We start from the raw sequence: 19,395 nt of genomic DNA, 5'->3' as shown, positions 1-19,395 counted from the left end.
AGACCAACCAACTTTAGGATGAAAATAAGTCTACATATCATAAACAGAGCTGGTGATGCCTATAGTTAAGATTTTCCAACACTTCTCAATATAACACTCTGTTTCAGCTCTTTGTAACTTTACCAATCTTTAACCTTTCAGACTGAAATTTTCCACTGCAGGTGGAGACCTCAAGCTGATTTTTTTTTTTAAGAAAGTTTCAGCAAAAAATTGCTCCTTTATTTCCAAAAATGGGATTGGAAAAAAATTAATCGTTTTACCCAGTTTGCCCAGACTGTTTAAAAATCTCCCAACTCTTTCATTGAGATGCTCTAGTAACTCCATGCTTTGGAGCAGGAACCTGAAGTTTGGAAGGGGAGTCACTCCAGTGTCAACCTTTTTCTTTTACCATGAAAAACTGATCAAGTCACAAACCTCTGAAAAATCTCAGGTCATACATGCTCAGTAAAGACTTGTTAGAATTTGTCAGCTAAGTTCTCAGAAGATTCCATCTGCACTGAGCATCCTCCAGCCCAAGTCTGCAGGGACTGAGAAGGACTTCCCTGCAATTGCTTCTCATGGCTGCTGAAGGTCACTGTGGCACAGAGCACTGAAACTGAAAGAAGAGACACCCTTTGTCCTGTGCTTTCCATGCTCCACCTGCTGGCACCTGGAGACTGGAACTGACTGGTCATTCAGGCTAAGGTAAGTAACTTGGGAAGGGAGAGTAGGAAGGGGAGCCCAAGGAGGGAAGATTGAGAAATTCATAGGGGGAACTGGGACTGGAATGAGGATCTGGAAAAGAGGGGAGAGAGACAGGAACAGGCTGAAGAAACAGGGGCAGAAGGGGTCAGTTTTGGGAGGTTGTATGCGACCACTAGAACACACTGTGTTCTGGAATTGAAACCCAGATTCCTGAGTCCAATCATTTCTTTCCTGTCAGCAAATATTGTGAAACCTTCTGCCAAAGTACATACCTCGTCCCCCTCTAATGGCTTGTCGACATGGAGGATGTCAGCCTACTATGGCCATCAGTTTCCCAGTTAGTTCACGTGCCAGTGGTCTGCGCACTGGATATAAACATTCCAACCCTGCTGATCAACCATGTGAGTGTCAATATGTCATAATGACAGAATTTCTTTGTTTGCTTTTAAAAAAAGTTTAGGCATGGGTCCACACTTCCAAAGTAAAAACAAAATATCAAATAACTGCTTATTCAGTGAGCAACATCTGCCCTACACATTGATTGAGGCAGGAATCCTGGGGGTGGGGCAGCAATGTAATCACAATGTATACTCATAAAGGTAGTGAACTAAGGTTGCACAGGCAACCTTAAGTCTTGCATTTCCCAATTTCTCAGTGCTTCACTTTGCAACTTTTACCATAGCTTACCTTAACGTGTAATATATAATACAGAAAAAACATAATTATGAAGCAGTTAAGTACATATAGTAAGCATACTTGACACAAACATCCAAAAGCAAGGAACTGAAATTTAAGCAACCTAGCAGCACATACCTGCTACACTTTCATCCACAGGCACAAATCTAACCATCATAAGAACTACTATATACCAGACTGCACACTGCAGTCTTAACTCCGCCCTCTTTTAGCCTTTATGCACACACCCCTTTAATATTTTTTCCTCTCAACATTAATAGTTGCAGATGTTTGGTATAGCAGATGAGTGTTTTAGTCGAGAGAATAGTTTGGTCAAGGGTTGGGTACAGAAGGTTGGTTAAAGGGCGTTATAGAAGGGTAGCAAGCCTCAGCTGGCAATAAGGTTGTAAGAACTACAAAATTTAAAAAGCAGACAAAATCCCAAGCAATATTTCTTCTTTATTTTTCCCTGTATGTTCTATCTACAAGACTGCAAACTCCTTAGGGGAGGGACTGTCACTACTGCTAATAGTAAAAACCTGTTTGTGAAAACGTACCATGTTTTCTGATAAGTCTTACATTATAAAATCATTCTATAATCAACATTTATGTCACTATGCCCTAGTTTTAGATATGACAGAGCATCTAATACTCAGTTCATAAGTCTACAATTTTGGGAGACCCAGTATCAGTTCCCTGCTCTGCCACAAGTTTCTTGAGAGATCTGGAGCAAGTCATTTAGTCTATGCCTCCGTTCGCCTCCTATTTTCTATTACTGTACAGATATTTTGCAGATTAGCTTGCTAGCCATAACCAATTGTTGTGCTAATTACATGTACAAAGCAGTATAAAATTATAATTTCTTATGCAGTTTGATAAATCTTGCCAAGCTCCATCTAAAGAAATTACTGAATTAAAGTTAATAACCTTAAATACATTAATAAGCAAACAGTGCAAAGACTGTGTTTCAATCAGCTGGAGTTCCATTTGTAGTACAATACACTTTTTAATCAAACTAGATGGAATGAAAAGTTTGATTTCCCACACTGTGAAAAACAGTAAACGAACTGTTTGACAGTGAATCCAATGTTCAGGTGTCGTTGTTTATAGGATATTCCTGGTCATCTGTTATTAAATAACTGTACTGCACAGTACAGGAGGCAAAGAGATCGATGATGCATCTTTTACACTTCTGTTTTTGTATTTGAATTTTCTGTCTGATCCAGCAAGACGGGGCAACTTTAGGTCCCAGCACTTGTTCCATGCAGATGGACCCAATGAGGAGAAATGACACTGACCAAACACCACGTGCTGTCAAACGCACAAGATATTCAAACTGAAAAGACAGAGAAGAAACTACTTCTCTCTCCAATCTCTCAGTCAGTCACCTGCGGGGTTACGTTCTCAGCCAGAAGCTCGGTTGTGACCATGACAGCATCCATTTAAGGTGCAACGGAGGTAAATTTTGGAGCTAAAGCTGCGATTCCCTAATTTCTTCCCCCGACTTGCCTACATAAATCTACCCCGGGGCACAAGTCTAGAGGCGCGCCACACGCAGGTGCCAAACCTCTGCTCACGCACCGGCTAGGCAAGGGATCCCCCCACCTGCCAAGCGCGGGCCTGGGCGCTCAGCAATCCCCGGCCTGCGGAGGGCACGGCCGGCCAGGAGCGTGCACTGGGGGGGAAGCGGGGGCGGCAAAAGACTCCGAGGCATGGGCCGGCGGGGCAGAGACCAGCATCCCTCCAGGCCCGTTACCGCTCACAGCTCGGCGCTCACACACCTACCGTCTCCTTGGCAGCCGCCGCTACGTGGATGGGCAGCAGCCCCCGGGCCGGGCCGGGCTCTCCGGCTCCTGAGGGTCGGCGCTCGGCGGCGCCTGCCTGCGCCCCGCGGGGTAGGGGGGGCTCCGGCTGCCGCCCGGCCCGGCGCTCGTAGAGCCGGTAGCCCAGGTAACAGGCGAGAGCCCCCCCGGCGGCCCCCGCCGCCATGCCCAGCTCCCCCCGCAGGCCCGGCCCCGCCGCCTCCTGCCCCGCGCCGGCCCCCAGGGGCCTGGCCAGCTCCGGCCCACCGGGAAGGGAGGAGGTGCGCGGGGGGACCAGCCGACTCCACCGCAGGAGCCTCCGCAAGGCGGCCATGGCCGCAGCTCAGCCCGAATGACAGACAGAGCGAGCTGGGAGAGAGGAGCCAGCAGAAACCTCGCGAGAGGGGGGGCGACGCGAGACTCCCTCCATTCCGACCCCTTCCCCCCGGCCCTCCCCACCTGCCCCCCATCCCCGCCTCTCAGTTGTGCAGCCCTCTCCTACCCTGCCCCGCCCCCTCTCCTAATCCTCCTGCCCTCCATTCCAGCCTCCTCCCCGCCCCCTTCCATCATCTGCCCCTTCCACCCCCCTCCTCTGCCTCAACCTCCTCTTACCCCATCACCTCATCCTCTGCCATCCCCAAACTTTGGGGGACTTCAGTTCCATTTTTATCACTGAGCCTGTTTCTGCAGCTATTTATTGTAAGACCACATGGTTCCTCGCCCACCTTGCTTACAGTGTAAGTGAATCCGAGGGCCTGTAGTGAGTTGGTGCTCTCAGGCCAGTTCTGAGTGGATAAGGGTCCACATTGCAACAGCCTCCATCACAGCAGAGCATTTAGCATGTGTACTGAAGTGCTTCATCATTCAAGCAAGAAGTCCCTCCAGGGCAGATGTAAGGCACTTGATGGGACAGTTTTGGCAAGCCTGGAGTGCAACTTCCCATTCTGTACATAAATAAATCTTCAGTCTTGACCATCACTCTGCCACCTTCCACCAGCATAACATTTTTATTTAAAATAAAGGAACACACATTGTGAGGAGATTGCATAATATCCTTATGAACTGTGCATAGCCATACTATGCAAGTTGTGTGATATAATTAACTGCTCACAAGCAGATCAGGATTGAGCCTAGACAATATATTAATAGGAAACCAACAAGGAAACCATGTAAAATGAAATCCATTCTAGTGAATTTGGACACCAACGAGTTTTCAGTTTCTCAAATTCATTTCAGTAGCATCCTGCTACCACATTGTACTAACTTAAATAGTACTATGCCCATATTCATCAGACCAGTAATCCAACAGTTCATACAAAAATAAGTACTTTCTCAGTTTGTACAAACCCCAAAACGTCTGAATTCATTTCTCATGCTCTTTGGTAAAATCAGATATTGGGGATGAATAATAAAGTTACTCTATTTCTGTCACTTAGAGTGTAACTTCTTGAGGTACAGACTGTCTGTTCTGTGATTATAGAGCACCTAGTGCAATGGGGTCCCAATGTATTTCTTATTTTACTCTTGATGTCATTATTCTCGTGTTAGAATCAACAGAATAAAAAAAATTGTTATAATGTTGGACAGTAGGTAGGAGCAATTTTATTAATATATTGCATGCAAGTTTATGTAGGGAAAGGCATGCCACCTAAGCAGACCTAGGTCTCAAAATTAAGCAGCATATTGCTGTGGTACTTAGATTTGAACAGTGACTAGGGTTCTAATCTAAACCCCACTGAAGGCACTGGGAGTCTTTCCAATGACTTCACTGGACTTTGTGTCAGAATCTGTGACTATATCATGGGGCAGATAAATAAATGTGTTACTTAACACCATCTAAATCCTTTCTGTGCCTACTGTTAAATTAAATTGCTATATCCAGTTATCCAACAATGTTCTGTTGAAACTTGAGGATAGAGTCCATATGCCAAACTATGTTAAATATTTAAGTCTTATTTAATTTAGAAAATAAAAGAGTGATCATCAAGATAGATAGGAGTTCAATAGAATATATTTGGCTGAGTCTAGAAAAAAAGAGAACCAACCTAATTTGCTGAGGCTACACAACTTTAGGTTACTGGTAGCAAATTGTACTTGAAAGGTATCTTGAAATAGTAATTTATTTAAACCTACAGACAAACCTACTTGTAGGGTCAGTGTCTCATTGTAAAACTTGGCTACAATTTTCAGAGTTCAGTGTCTAAAATTAAGCTTTTATATCCATAAATTTGGAAATCCAACTCTGAAAATTAAGTTACTTTAATTACATAAATATGGACTTAGGGGTCCAATTTTAGGAACCCCCATTGTCCTGTACTCAACAGTTGTAGTACTCCCTTGTGGCAGGGTGCAATTCTGCAAGGGGTCCTCATCTCCAGCACCTCCAGCTGGCCATCTTCTTCTCACCAGATCTTCCCTTGCTCAGTCTTCTGAGTCACATAAAATTCAATCCCTTTCCAGACAACAGGAAGGTCCAAACTGAAAGTTCACAAAACAGCAACACAAAAGAGCCTGCCACCCCCTCTTGGGCTATTCCTCAGCCCATCCTTTGTGGTCAGCCTTCAACCCCACCCTGGACTCAATATTCCTTCTATTAGGCTTGCGTACCCCTTCCTTAGCAGCTGGTAAGGGAACCCAGCTCACCTTCTACTCTGGGTTCCAGCTCAGAGATCCTGTATTAAGCAGATAGGTCTGCTTTTTCAGACATGCTGCTATTTCTCTGGGCCACTGCCTACCTCTAAGCCCCCTTGTGCTGCTTTTCTACAGCATGTGCTTAATACAGCCTCTCTTTGGTTATCAGAGGTTTCTACCCAGGTCCTCCCTGTTTTTTTCTTTCTCTGCTGAACTATCCACTCTTCCACTCCTTTCAGGCTCTACTAAAATGAAGCTATCTTAGGGCATGCCCCACAGAACCCTAACTTGTTCCCTTTGGATCCTCCTACCTGGTTTCTTACCTGTTTAATCCTATTTCAGGGCTCTCCCTCCACAGGAGCCTGACCTGCTCTCTGTGGATTTCTCTCCACAGGCACATCCTGCCTCCTCTGGAGCCTCTCCCCCAGTGAGTTCCCTCAGCTTCCTTATTATTATTACCTAAATCATAGGACCCACATTTTCTCCTGTCTGTCCTTTCCAGATCTGTCTCCCTGATATGTTAAATGGTCCTTCAATCAGCCAGATATTTTATATATCTTTCTGATTGTCTAGTTTCAAAATCCAATTTCAAATTAACCTTTGGTGAACACACTACTGCCAGTAAACCCATTTGATGTGTGACTCATTAATCACCAAATCTCCAAGCTTATGGACCATGAGTTATCTTCCCATCGCATATTGTTTCCTTGAAAATGGCATCTTTAGCCAGGAATTTGACTTTTCAACAGCACCTGCTGGCTAATCTTTTGTTCAGTTAAAAAAACCCAATACACATCTGTAACTACTTGTGCCTGGATATGTTCCTCAGACCCTCCCTGGTGAGGTGTCTGCTTAGGAATACAAGTGAAGTTTATTCATATAGTACGTTTAAGATTCCATTTTAGCTGCAGATCTGAGGTTCCCAGATTCAGACCATCTAATTTAAATACAATGAAATAAAGTCTTCCAGTGTCATTGTTAGAGGACTTGTTTAAAAGCTCTTGAACAGGCCATTTTAACACATTTTGGTAGATGTATCAATATATATGCAAAAGTTGACCTCTTATTTGAATGTAGACATGTGCTCCCCATTATCTATGTTTTCTTCTCTACTCCATTTATATGGGAACTACTCATATGTATCCAGAGATGATTGGACCTTATAACCACATATCTTTAGAAACCAATTAATTTCTGTCTTCCTTTAAAAAAAAATAATAAAAATCTCAAAAGTTCCATCCAATAGGAAATTTTGATATTTCAGCATTTGTTTTGACCTCAATCAGAATACAAATTCAAAATATTAAAATATTTTGCAGAACAAAAAGTTCTGAAAAAATTTAATTCGGAAATATTGATACGTTTAATTTCAACGTTTTGGGAAGAAAAGAAACACTTTGAGCCTTATAGGAGCTGTAGTTTCATTGTTCATGACCCCATTCTCCTCTATGAGTCCAGCTCCTCACCTGGATCACATCTCCCATGATGCCCTCAGCAATCAAATAAAACACTGGATCTCTGACCAGAAGCATTTAAAGCACAAAATCATTGTATCGGCTATCAAATTATACTGGAAGAAATATATAAAAATTAATAGATGAACTATGTAATTTTAAAATTTGCATTAAAACATAAGAAAATTATGTATGCCAGGAACTGATTTGTGCTACTAATGTGGTGCTCAGCACACAGTTCACTTTGTACAGCACAAAATGAACAGAACTTTTTTTTGCAGAGTTAGTTATATTTTTAGAGACTATGGGCCTCAATCAGATCTCACTGATTTTACATGTGTTTTACCTCATTGACAACAGTGGGTTATTCCTGATTTAAGTGAAAGCTGAAGAAGGCTCACGATTCTGTAGATATCTTCTTGCCAGCCATAGATAGGGCTGGTTGAAATTTTTCAATCAAATCCGGGCGGTTTTTTTACAGAAAATTGTATTTTTGACAAAATTAAAATGTTCATGAAAACCATCTGCTTATCACAGAAAATTTCAATTTTTCATGGAAAAATGGAATGCCTGAAAATTGAAACATGTTCAGGTTTAGGCAAAAGCTGAACAGAAATATTTTATTCAAAAACTGAAATATGTTGGCTGAAAACCAAAATATTTTTATTCTGAAATGCCCCTGCAGTGCCTCGTGGAAGTTGTAGTTCGAATTCCTCATGCTCCCATTCTCCTCTATGGGACTGGTTCCCTGGCTTGACTACTTGCCCTGTGATGTAAGCAGCCATGTGAATGTACCATCTCCCCAGAGCGGATCATGGTGCATCATGGAAGATGTAGTCTGATCAGGGAGCCCAACCTAAAGAGGCAAATGGGACCATGAGGCACGCAAACTAGAGTTCCCATGAAGCACCATGGCAATGTTTCAAAATATAAATATTTTGAGTTTTGGCCAAAATATTTAGTTTTTCTGATTAAATATTTTGGTTTTTAATTTTTCACCTAAAACTGATAAATTTCTGCATAAAAATTCAATGAAAACCTTCCCCCCATTTTTTGTAATTTTTTGTATGGAACCCCCCACAACTGCCCACCCATTTTCCAATCATCTAGTCAACATACTGATTTTGCTGTACAGATTTCATAGAATTGTAGATATTAAATATGGAAGGGACTATTACAATTAACAAGTCTTAACTCCTGCATAACACAGACCAGAGAATTTCACTAAGTGATTCCTGTGTCAAACTTATGACTTCTAGGTAAGTGAGAGCATATTGTTTAGAAATCCAATCTTGATTTAGAGACTTGATGGAGAATTCACCACATCTACAGATAAGTTGTCCCAGTGGTCAATTACTCTCACTGTTAAAAAATATCACTTTATTTCTAGACTCAATATGTCTGGCTTCAGTTCTAGCCGCTGGGTCTTGTTATGCCTTGGTTTGCTAAATTAAAGAGCCTACTATAATCAGAAATCTGCTTTTCATGTACTTGTAGGCCATGATGAGGTAATTTCTTAATATTCTATTGGATACATTAAATAGGTTGAGCTTTTAGTCTGTCACTCGAAGGCAGGCTTTCTGGACTTCAAGTTATCCTTGAAGCTCTTTTCTGAACCCTTTTCAGTTTGCCAATATCCTCTTTTAAGTGTGGACACCAGAACTGGATACAGTCATGGTTTCACTATTGCCATATGCAGTGGTAATAATACCTATGTACTTCTACTCAATATTCCCTTCCTTATATATGTAAGAATCACATTCATGCTTTTAGCCAGTCCATCCCACTGTGAGCTCATGTGACCCATGATCCCTAAGTTGTTTTTTTTTGAGTCACAATACAAAATACAGTTCCCCATATTTCACATATTGCCCTCAGTATTCTCCCAAAGTTCATATATACCCCCTCTATATTTCATATATTGATGATGTGGCCTTAGAAATGGTTTTGTGTGTGTGTGACTGATGCTATGTTTTGTACAGAATCATTTGTTGTAGAACTTGTAGGGAAAGTGTTGTTGTGTGTACTTGGAGCACTGCAGAACCTAAGGAAGTATCTGACCCTCATCAAGGAGTCAAGTCTAAGGAGCCCACCAGAACCTAAGGGATATCCAAGCCGCATTGAAAGAGAGCCAAGACCAAGAAGTCCATAATTGCAAGCATATTCATTTTCTGACCATCTGCATACTAATGGGGTCTCATTTTCTTATCTCCAGAGGGTGGAGTCTATTTTGGGGTGGGAATCCCGAATACATCATATACCATGATTTACTCAAGCTCATCTGAAAGACTTTCTCGCCAATACCTGCACGATATTCTGCTATTATTGCCACTGAAATAGCCCACACCCTGTTTTGGGGTTTTTTTGTTTGTTTGTTTTTTGTTTGGTTTTGTGTGTGTGTGTGTGTGTGGAGTTACCGGAAAGATTTGGCAGGTTTGTTTACCTCAGGTTTGGCAACACACATATTTTGTTTTAGAGTTGGCACACCGTTGTTGAAATGTTTTAAAATATTAAAGCACAATGAATTTGCAAGATATAAACCTTTGGAGTCTATGTTTTTTCCAACTGTGTCATGTGATACATGTATAAAAGCATCAGAGTTATCTGTCAGCTCTTTTCTCCACGCTGCAGGTAGCCACCAAATATTGCTCACGACACTATGCTATTCTTAGAAAATGTACAGTAATTATATTGTCTGCGGAAGCTCTAACCCCCTGAGGTGGAAATAAAAATTGGACCACATATGTGTTTGTTCAACAACATTGAAAGTGCGGTCTCTAGGAAGTATAGGTAAAGTTGATTAGATTGTAGTGTATACTTAAAGTTGAATAATGTACTCTTGTAAAACACTCTTCAAAATTATTTAACTTCCCATGATATCGTCACCGAATGTGAAGAAAATCTTTAGTGTTATCTTTTCCTGTCACATGACTAGTGCAAACAAAAAAAATCCTTATCTTTTGCTTCTTTTCTGGTACTTTATAAAATAGCATAACCGGTTCAGCGCCCAGACATTAAAGACTCCGCTTGGAAATAGTCTGTGTTTTGTATTTCACTCTACTTAAAGCATCTCCATTGTGAAACAAGAAGGATTTTATTAGCAAGAAAGGTATTTCAATTTCTGAGGGGCTGAGGATGTTTGAGAAAACCTCTGGGATAGATAACCATACATACGGTGGAATCTAACCAGAAGAGCCCCTTACTGCTTACTATATTCAGATAATACTAATGAAACCCAGGAACTTTTCATTGGAAGAGCGCCTCTAGACTCAGTAGAATATCCTCCTTACTTGTAAATGTGCGCTTTAGTGTGTGTCCAGCAGTTTTGTGCTGGACTCAATTAATCACAGTTTGATCTAGAACTGACTGTCGTCAATAAAAACACTTGATGTGCGTTTCAAACGTTTTAAGTATCTAAGTAATCAGTGTACAGGCTACTTGAGAAATCGGTGCTATATAGATCACTCAACTTTGATCTATTTCTTTGATTTACTACTGCAATTAAGAAGATTTGGTTCAAAGCGAAAGCTCATTGGCTGATGTTTTACACTGATGTGGTAATGTTTACATTACATGATGTGCTTTGAAATTTCGATTATGGTAGATTTTTGGGTCCCACCACATGACAGACTCCTGTTATTTGAAAGGTAAAATAATATAACATCTATCTGTAACAGCCTTCAGAGAAGGTCTGCCAGGGCTCTCTTCCGAGGTGATTTATCTGATCACTGTATTTAGTGTGAGTTTTTTCGGTTTTAAATCGCTCCACCGTAAATCACTTGCTTTAAAGAACCCTTTTTATAATTCAGGTGCATACAGGGGCAGTATTTAGGACTGCAGTGATGAAAAGGTGTAGCATTACCTGCTTTAAAGCACCTGCCAATTAATTAGCCCCATACTCTCCACAGCAAATAAAGCGAAGTAGTCAAATCCATTTGATCTCCCAGATTTAGACTGTGACTGAAAAGACCATGGAGCAAGACTGAAAAACTAATCTTTCATGATTCTCTACAACTTTTTGTTCAAATGAAAGCTTAAACCAGCCAAGTGACTTTCTCAAACCTTTGAAAGATTTAACTATGAAAGATCTTTGGGTTGTACTCCATAATACATTAATACTGGTGAGGGCACACGTTGCATGCTAATGAATATACTTTAAGATGTGCCACATATTTTCCAGTGTTTAAAAATTACTATTAAATATGAAAAAATCAGCGAAGGATGTAAAAGTCAAGCCTTGAGAATTCTAATATAATGGTTTTATCAATTATTGTTTTATACTATTCATTTGAAAGATAGAAATGCATCTTCTCAGCTAGATCAGGTTTGCATAGTCCTAAATCAGCCTCAAAGAGATCCTAATGTTATTGATGCAAGAATTAAAACAAATCTAAAAGGGGATACTGTTGTTAAATTGTAGGCGCTCCTATATTGTGGTGATGTGGGCCATACAAGCACCTAGATAGATGGATTAGATATACTATCTCTCTCTACCGGATCATGTACTATGAAACTATTCTCACACCATATCCTCCCTCTTCCTCTTAATGTAATTTTAAAGTGTTCATCAGAAATCACTGGTCTATCTCATTGATATCTTTAAAACCACTCTGCCGATACCAACCGATATTGATCAATATCCTGTCATGTTTGTGGTGAATTAAATATGAAAGAGAATTTTACAGAGGGGAAAAACATCCCTGATTATGCAATTTCTTTAAAAATCCCCCACCTTGGAACTTAAGTGATAAAAGGAAAGGGGAATGCATGTACATTTTATTAGTGTTTTAAAATCAGGGAGTAAAACTGTCAGATCTTTGTTTTTTCTTTCATGTGTGTCTGAGCAGGTCTAACCCTCAGGTAACGCCCTTTCTCCTTCTTCTCCCTTACCTTTCCTTGCACCTGTCCACGTAATGCACTGCAAGCTCCAAGCAACTCCTGAGTCCAACCCTCCTTCTCGAGTCCCTGCCAAGCCGGGCTCCTTCTAGCTGCAATCTATCATTTTCGAAACACTCACATCAAAGGAGGCTGAGCAGCAGCATCCACAACAACAACAAAGGGGAAGAGGGTGTCTATGCTACCGCTCCGCAAAATTGGATGCCAGCTCTCTCTCTCTCTCTCTCTCTCTCTGGATTATTTTTTATGGCTCTGCACACTGGGAAACGTCAGAAACTCCCCATCGTCATTTCAGATCAGAAAAAGGTGTGAGGAGAGGAGAGATCGGTTTAAAATTTCAAACACAACCTCTCCGGCGCGCAAGAGAGGGCTTCATTAGCATATGTCAGGGGGAACCCGCATTGTATATAAACAGAACTCTAATCTGCTCCGTTTCCCAGGACTCAACAGCAGCACCAGTTCTAGATGTTTATGCAAAGCCAGCAGCAGACTCCCACATGCTCGGAGAGAGAAGAGGCTCCAAAGAAAGGCAGCAACTGCTGTCCCAGTGCAAAGTCCACCCTGCCTGAGATCAGCCGGGAACTGCTCGGCCTGAACGTTTAGCTCTCACTCTTCTAATTTGGTTATTATTCATTTGCCGTTCATCTGATCGCTGGTTAAGCCGCCTCCCTTCCAGCGGGCTCTTTGATGGCTCCCTTAGCCGAAATTGGGGGCTTCGTAGGCGGCTTGGAACTTGGGTTAGGACAGCAGGTGGGCTCCCATTTCCTGCTGCCTCCTGCCGGGGAGAGGCCGGCTCTGCTCAGCGATCGCCTGGCTCAGGCCGAGAGGGGGTCCAGAGGTGGCGGAGGTGCGGCGACTGGGACCGCGGATTTAGCCCATTTACAGGGCATCCTACGCCGGAGGCAGCTCTACTGCCGGACGGGCTTCCACCTGCAGATCCTGCCGGATGGCAGCGTGCAGGGCACCAGGCAGGACCACAGCCTGTTCGGTAGGTAGTAGCTGCGATCATGCAGAGCTCAGAGCCCAGCTTCATCCACCCGGCATAGGGAGCAGGAATAGACACATTTATATACTTACCTGCAAAGCACAGCAAGCGCAGCGGTCCGATCACAGTGCACCACTACTAGGCAGGTGTTTCAGCCCAAACTCCCAGCATAAACCGTGCATTCCAGCCTCAGGCTGGGCTGCACACACAACGCAGCATGCTAGAACATCTCTTCCTAGGTCAGTTATTAACTAGAAATGTCTGCGTGGACCGTATAGAGTATTTATTTATTGTCGGTGTATATGTACATACAGATATGCATTAGTACCTTTGTGTAAACTCTACACGTGCATTTGTATTTAGCAGCAAACCCAGAAAGAGAGGTTCTATCATGGTGCTTTTTTCCTACCCAGTACCTATAATTTCATATCCCGCACTTGCCTTTCCATGTGCTCTAAATCTCTTTATAAACTAATGAAGATCATGGAATCGTTAGTCTTGCTAAATCTCTAATCTGCATCAGGTTGCTTTGTTTTGCAATGCAGAGAAAGCTACAAGTGGGATTGTGCAGAGCTACAACTGTAATCACAACAGTAATATTTCTTTTATTTCCTTTTAAAACTGGTTTGTCCATAAACCAAAGGGGGGCGGGAAGGGATATCCCAAGGATGTAAATGGTTTCCTGACATGTAAGGGTAAATAATAAGGAATGTGTATAGGCACTGTAGCGTTATCTGAACAAGCCTGCTATTGTTGACCACCAGTGAGTTTTTTCTGTATTGATTTAGCAGCCATAAAAAGGTGATTAAAGAGTTTTCTATCATCTTTCCCATAGTCAAAACAACAGCTGGAATGGCCCTTTACTGATTTTATAACACATTGAAGTACTGCTGTTTTCAGAACTAAAAGAACTGTAGTTAAACACAAAGTTCTTCACAGAAGGGAAACTTTCTACAGCATGTAAACATGAAATCATTACTTTTAAAAAAAGTTTAGTCTGAGATCAAACATTTGCGGTGCTTCTTTTAAATGTTCTTCCTTTATTCTATCCCTATTCTCCACAGGTTTGTCTGATGTGGTCTCTTTGTGGGTTGAATCACCTGCTTATTATGGTTTATAAAAAGAATGTCTTTGAAAATGATATCAGAAAGACAAAATACCTCCATGTCTTTTTATGGGACATTGGACATTAGGAACTGGAAAATCTGTGATGATTTACATCCAATAAAAAGTTTTTAATGCTTGCTCTTTGTAAAGGATTTAGCTGGTTTGTCATTTAGCATTGTAAATAAGAGGTATGCCAAAGTTCAGTTAAAACTCAAAAGATTGTAAATTACAGTACATTAACCTCTCTTAAAATGGGAAATGGGTCAGAATGTAAAACGGTGTGCATAATGAGACAAAAAGGCATGCCAGACTATTGTAAAAAATATTCCATACAATCACATCAATTTAAAAGGTTTGTATTTTTACTGTTGCACAGTAATATGTCAGGTGTGAATCAAGGGCAACCTCACTTTGGGACTCTGTTCATATTGGTAGCAATTTTACCAGATATGTTTTACACATTCCCTGTTTTTCTTTTTTGTATTATGTATGTAATGTAATCTATACATATGGGATCTCTAAAAATACTTAGTGCTTTGGGCAAGAATGCAAGGTTATATAGCATTTCTCTGTATTATACAAGTAAATTGGATTATTTTTGGTCACACAAATATTTGGTGAAATAGTTTAAACATAGAGAATATAACATAATTTAAATATTGAAAAAGTGCCCAATTTCACATTGCAAATGATGAATAATGAACCTGAATAACACATATTTAGACGTATTTAGATAATATGCATTCTAAATCAAGTTTTAGTTATATTCCACATATTGTGATCAGTTCTGTAATTTTTTAAATATAGTACACATGCATCATATTATATATATATACAAAACCTGCATCTGAAATCAATGGGATTACTCGTGTGAATAGGGGCTGAAGGTTTGGGCCCACATGTTGGATTAAATATATGTCAAATATGTTTTTCTTCTCTAAAGGAAGACTCCCTGGTATAAAATTCCCATCTATATTTTGATTTCCATTAACATGGTATCATTAGTTTGACTTCCACCCATTAGATATAATTACTTATCATATGTATAAGTATTGGTTTCTTAAGATAGTGCTACAAAGAAGGTGAAGTATATCTCCAGATAGTTCAATCCCACCCTCCAATGTATGAACAAACACTTCAATAAATATTGTATAATTATCTTCTGCAATTATATAGTACTGAATCCTAAATGAATAACTTTAACCCACCAATGTCACTAAATCATAACAAATGTTTCTGAAAAAAAGCATATAATTATTTTTCCTTGTGGAGGTTTCTCAATCTACTTTGAACTAAAATTTGTATGAAAGTCTGTTCAATGGTAGAGATGTAAAATAGGAGTATTCTTATATATGTATATAGGCCACCTTTACTATAAAGTGTACAAATAAAATATTTCATCTGCTTCTAAATATATTTTATATATATTCCTTGACTTTAACAGAACTTTTTTGTGTACATTTAGGTATCCTTGAATTCATCAGTGTGGCAGTGGGACTGGTCAGTATTAGAGGGGTGGACAGTGGCCTTTACCTTGGAATGAATGACAAAGGAGAACTCTATGGATCTGTAAGTATTAGCTTCTATTGGCTAAGCCAAGCCACATTTGGGTTTTAGACCTGACATACTGAGTCAATTGTTAACAGTGGGCAAAAAATTCAGCAAATCACTGAAACAATGCAATATGCTAACTTTCTTTCCTGTTGAAATGGTGTATCTCATTTGTGGCATTCAATCATCCTCTGACAAAGTGTGGGGGAAGATAGCTCAAAACTTTACAGTCTAGTCAAATATCATGCACATGAAGAGAATAGATCAATAATGTTCCTCCTTAATAGACACAAAAGAAAAATAAAGATGAATGAATGAATGAAAGTAACCAATTTTAAAAATCTTGGAAGTTAGTACTGTTGCTTAGAGATTAATTTTCTTTTTAAAATTTACCCTACAAATCTATCATGCTCATTGCATTTTCTACCATTAAATACTGATATGGAGAACAGAGAAAAAGATAACTGTATAGATAAATAAATAAATAAATACAAAACCCTGGACTACTTGATTTGTGGTCTGCTGATCTCTTATAATTCAGCAGGTGGCACTCTGGGGTACCTGCTTTTTTTCAACATCTGAATGAAGACCCTTACACTTAAATGGCTTAGTCATGTACCACTGTTATTTTGAAAGTGTGAGGAGTATAAATGAGGCAATATAATTTAATCAATACCCTGATTCTAAATTAAACTTTTTAAGATTGAAAATAAGTTTGTAATAATTGTATGTACATTGCTATTGTTTGTGGCTTACCTTGCCAATCTATGACATCCTTTAGTGTTTTAGGCCACAAAATTTTTTAGGATTGAAGGTTGAGATGGGGATGTATTTGTTGCTCTGAATGAGTATGGAATGGTAACCACATGGTAATATGTTCCTGATTCTTCCGTCTCAGTGCAAGCTTTACCTTGTCCATTATAAAAATGAACCATACACACTGAATCTCTTCTGTTTATAAAGTGGTATGATGGTAGTCCTTCTTCCAGCAATGAATGATTATGTTTCTCCCAATAAGATTAATGTGGTCACTAAAGTCCTTGTAGTGATCCATGTTATTTTAAAAGTTGGGGAGTACAGGTCACAAATACTAGGTACAGCCATAGCAGTTGCTTTTCCAGGTTCAATGGGTCATCTGTTACATTACACTTTAAACAGAAGGCTCATGTGTATATGGACAGCAGTGACCACATCACGTCCAGCATAAGGGAAGGTCTAATCCATTTTATGTTGGATATATTCAGTAGCCAAATACATTTTTTAGGTGAGCTTAATCTGTATTTTCTTGACCATTTAAAAATAGGAACACTTGAGCACATATTGCCATGTCTTACATTATCTCTGCCTGTATGTACATCCACAAATCTCATTCTTAGACATCAGATAAGATACTGGAAATGTGTGTTTTAGTTGACTACTGCATGACTGCAGTCCTAGAGAGAGTCAACGAAATGGGGTTTAAATAAAAAATTGTATACAAAGGGGTGTAGTTCTAGCAGTGATAAAAGGGAGTCTTGTGAGCAAATAACTTTCCCAACAATCCACATGCCCCATGTACAATCAGATTCACTCTCCTCATGGGGTTTGATTTTATTAATAAAGAAATGAACAATAAGTCAATATATAGTCCAATCCTTGTGGGTTATCACTGTATCTCTGTACAGGAATATGTTGAGAAATTGGTTACTGAAAGGGCTCTGACCTTTTATTTTTCTATTTTTTTTTTTAAACAGGAGAAACTAACTTCTGAATGCATCTTCAGAGAACAGTTTGAAGAGAACTGGTACAACACTTATTCTTCCAATGTGTACAAACATGGAGACTCGGGTCGGCGGTATTTTGTAGCACTTAACAAAGATGGTACTCCGAGAGATGGGGCTAGATCTAAAAGACATCAGAAATTTACTCACTTCCTACCCAGGCCAGTGGATCCCGAAAGAGTTCCAGAACTCTACAAAGATGTGTTAGGATACAGTTGAAATGGGACAGAATGTACGAAAGGAAACCAAACAAAACCCATTCTTTCCTACCACAGCTTCCATGGTAACACAAGCAGGAAGAAATTTCAAATGCTGCAGAGTTACTAGGCTCTAGGAGAGTGGATTTTAACAAGCTGTTTAGTGATAGACAAGCCTCCATTTCCTACTGTTTGGATATAGGAGACAAAGCCTTAAAATTCAGAGTGGACCAGCTTCTTTGAAGTTTGCTGACCCTGTTGCTGGTCAGTAGACAGTGGGAAGTTGGAGTCTGATTGATTTTGAAATACCAAACACGTGCCTAACTTGTCTGGATTACTTATTATCCATAAACTAGAGAAAAAATAACTACCTAAATCATGTGGAATTGGACAATAGACAGAAAGTTGGAAGAAATTGGAAGGAATAGGCTGTAAATAGCCTGAGAACTATATATGAAGTTATAGTGGCTATACTACCAGTGACAGAACTTGGAAGTCAATGCATCTCAGTCAGAGCTGGAACTTTTCTTCATGATGGACCTATTTATACATTTCCAGATGGCATATATTTATTTTATATATTTATTTATTAAAGAATTTATTTTTACTGGGATATGAAGACACTACAACCCTTTACCCCAACAAAAAATCATTTACAGTGCCAATATTTACTCTGAGGTAGTGTCATAATGCAAAAAAGGCATTACATCACAATACATTCAAAAATAGAACATCTACATTTTCATTTTTTATAAAGTATAGATTAGGTTATATTTTTATGCACATACAGTTGTCTCATGGATCTTCTTAAGCTGGAGAGAATGTCAGTTGCTTTTGACCTTTGAGAATGCCTTACAGATTTGTACTGAATTCAAATGCACATTTAAAAAGGAATTAAAATATGTTTGACTTTATTGGTTTTTACTGTCATTCTTAAGTGAAGAATTTGCTAATAAACTAAATATATGTAGCCTTGCAAAACTGCAAAAGTTGTAATGACCATAGTAAAGTAATCTCAAAAAAGTTTGTGTTAGCACTTTATATCCTGATTCAAAGCACACGGTACATGGCATTTTAGCTAAGTGACTCCTATTGACTTCATTGGTATTTGAACAGCTAAATGACTAAATTCTATATAGAATATTAAAAACTGAAGCGCACAAGTGACAATCATATAATATTTTTTGGTTATATTCACTTCATTATGTTTACAGTGCAATAGAAGTAGAATGCAAAATCTTTGAGCTCACTGAATGAAAAGCTCTGTACAAGTGCAAAGTATTATTATTATTTTATTCTTAAATTATATATTTAACAGAATGATGTCCTAAAAACTGTAATTATGTTATACAATGACCTCATAAATTAGCATACAGATATTGTTTCAAAAGATGAAGACAAAATTGAAATGAAGCACTCCGTTCTGAACACAGACCATAGATGTGACTTGATTCAGTGGTTACACACATGTAGACACTCCAGTCATGAGCTATATCACAAAAAAGTAGCATTGACGATTTAACTTAGGACCTTCCATTCCAAAACCATGGTCTCAGTCCTCAGCCAACTGAGCTAAAGGAAATTTTCCACTAGGTGTAATAGTATTACAGGCTTACAGGCTAAAATCTGTAGATTTTGGCTTTGTAACATATC

The 19,395-nt window shown here is 39.6% G+C and overlaps 2 protein-coding genes across 5 annotated transcripts in view; one reads left to right on the top strand and one right to left on the bottom strand.

Annotated features, from left to right (window-relative positions):
* The window catches only part of MICU3 (mitochondrial calcium uptake family member 3), a 133,183-nt gene extending 129,688 nt beyond the window's left edge, over positions 1–3,495 (bottom strand). Inside the window, exon 1 of one of the 4 annotated variants that reach the window (XM_067530652.1) lies at positions 3,145–3,495. In XM_067530652.1, the coding sequence (XP_067386753.1) occupies positions 3,145–3,495 (351 nt within the window). The remainder of the gene's footprint in view (positions 1–3,144) is intronic. The other 3 variants (XM_067530654.1, XM_067530655.1, XM_067530656.1) reach the window with 3 other exon arrangements.
* Positions 3,496–12,517: 9,022 nt separating this feature from the next.
* On the top strand, positions 12,518–17,764 carry FGF20 (fibroblast growth factor 20). The gene is made up of 3 exons (XM_067530548.1): positions 12,518–13,130; positions 15,700–15,803; positions 17,519–17,764. Exons 1-3 carry the CDS (start codon positions 12,830–12,832, stop codon positions 17,762–17,764), a joined length of 651 nt encoding a protein of 216 aa, XP_067386649.1. The 5' UTR covers positions 12,518–12,829.
* Positions 17,765–19,395: the final 1,631 nt, after the last annotated feature.

Source organism: Emydura macquarii, unplaced genomic scaffold, assembly GCF_026122565.2.
Source record: "Emydura macquarii macquarii isolate MOO-44397 ecotype Brisbane River unplaced genomic scaffold, CSIRO-AGI_Emac_v2 contig_3108, whole genome shotgun sequence".
Classification (NCBI taxonomy): Eukaryota; Metazoa; Chordata; order Testudines; family Chelidae; genus Emydura; species Emydura macquarii.
The sequence above is the reverse complement of the archived record's forward strand: the minus strand, read 5'-3'. Positions and strand labels throughout refer to the sequence as shown.

Bases quoted from the DNA above. Each gene is read 5' to 3' on its own strand.
- FGF20 (XM_067530548.1), top strand. From the start codon at position 12,830: ATGGCTCCCTTAGCCGAAATTGGGGGCTTCGTAGGCGGCTTGGAACTT. The intron at 13,131-15,699 runs GTAGGTAGTAGC...GTGTACATTTAG, and splicing joins GCAGGACCACAGCCTGTTCG to GTATCCTTGAATTCATCAGT. The intron at 15,804-17,518 runs GTAAGTATTAGC...TTTTTTAAACAG, and splicing joins AAGGAGAACTCTATGGATCT to GAGAAACTAACTTCTGAATG.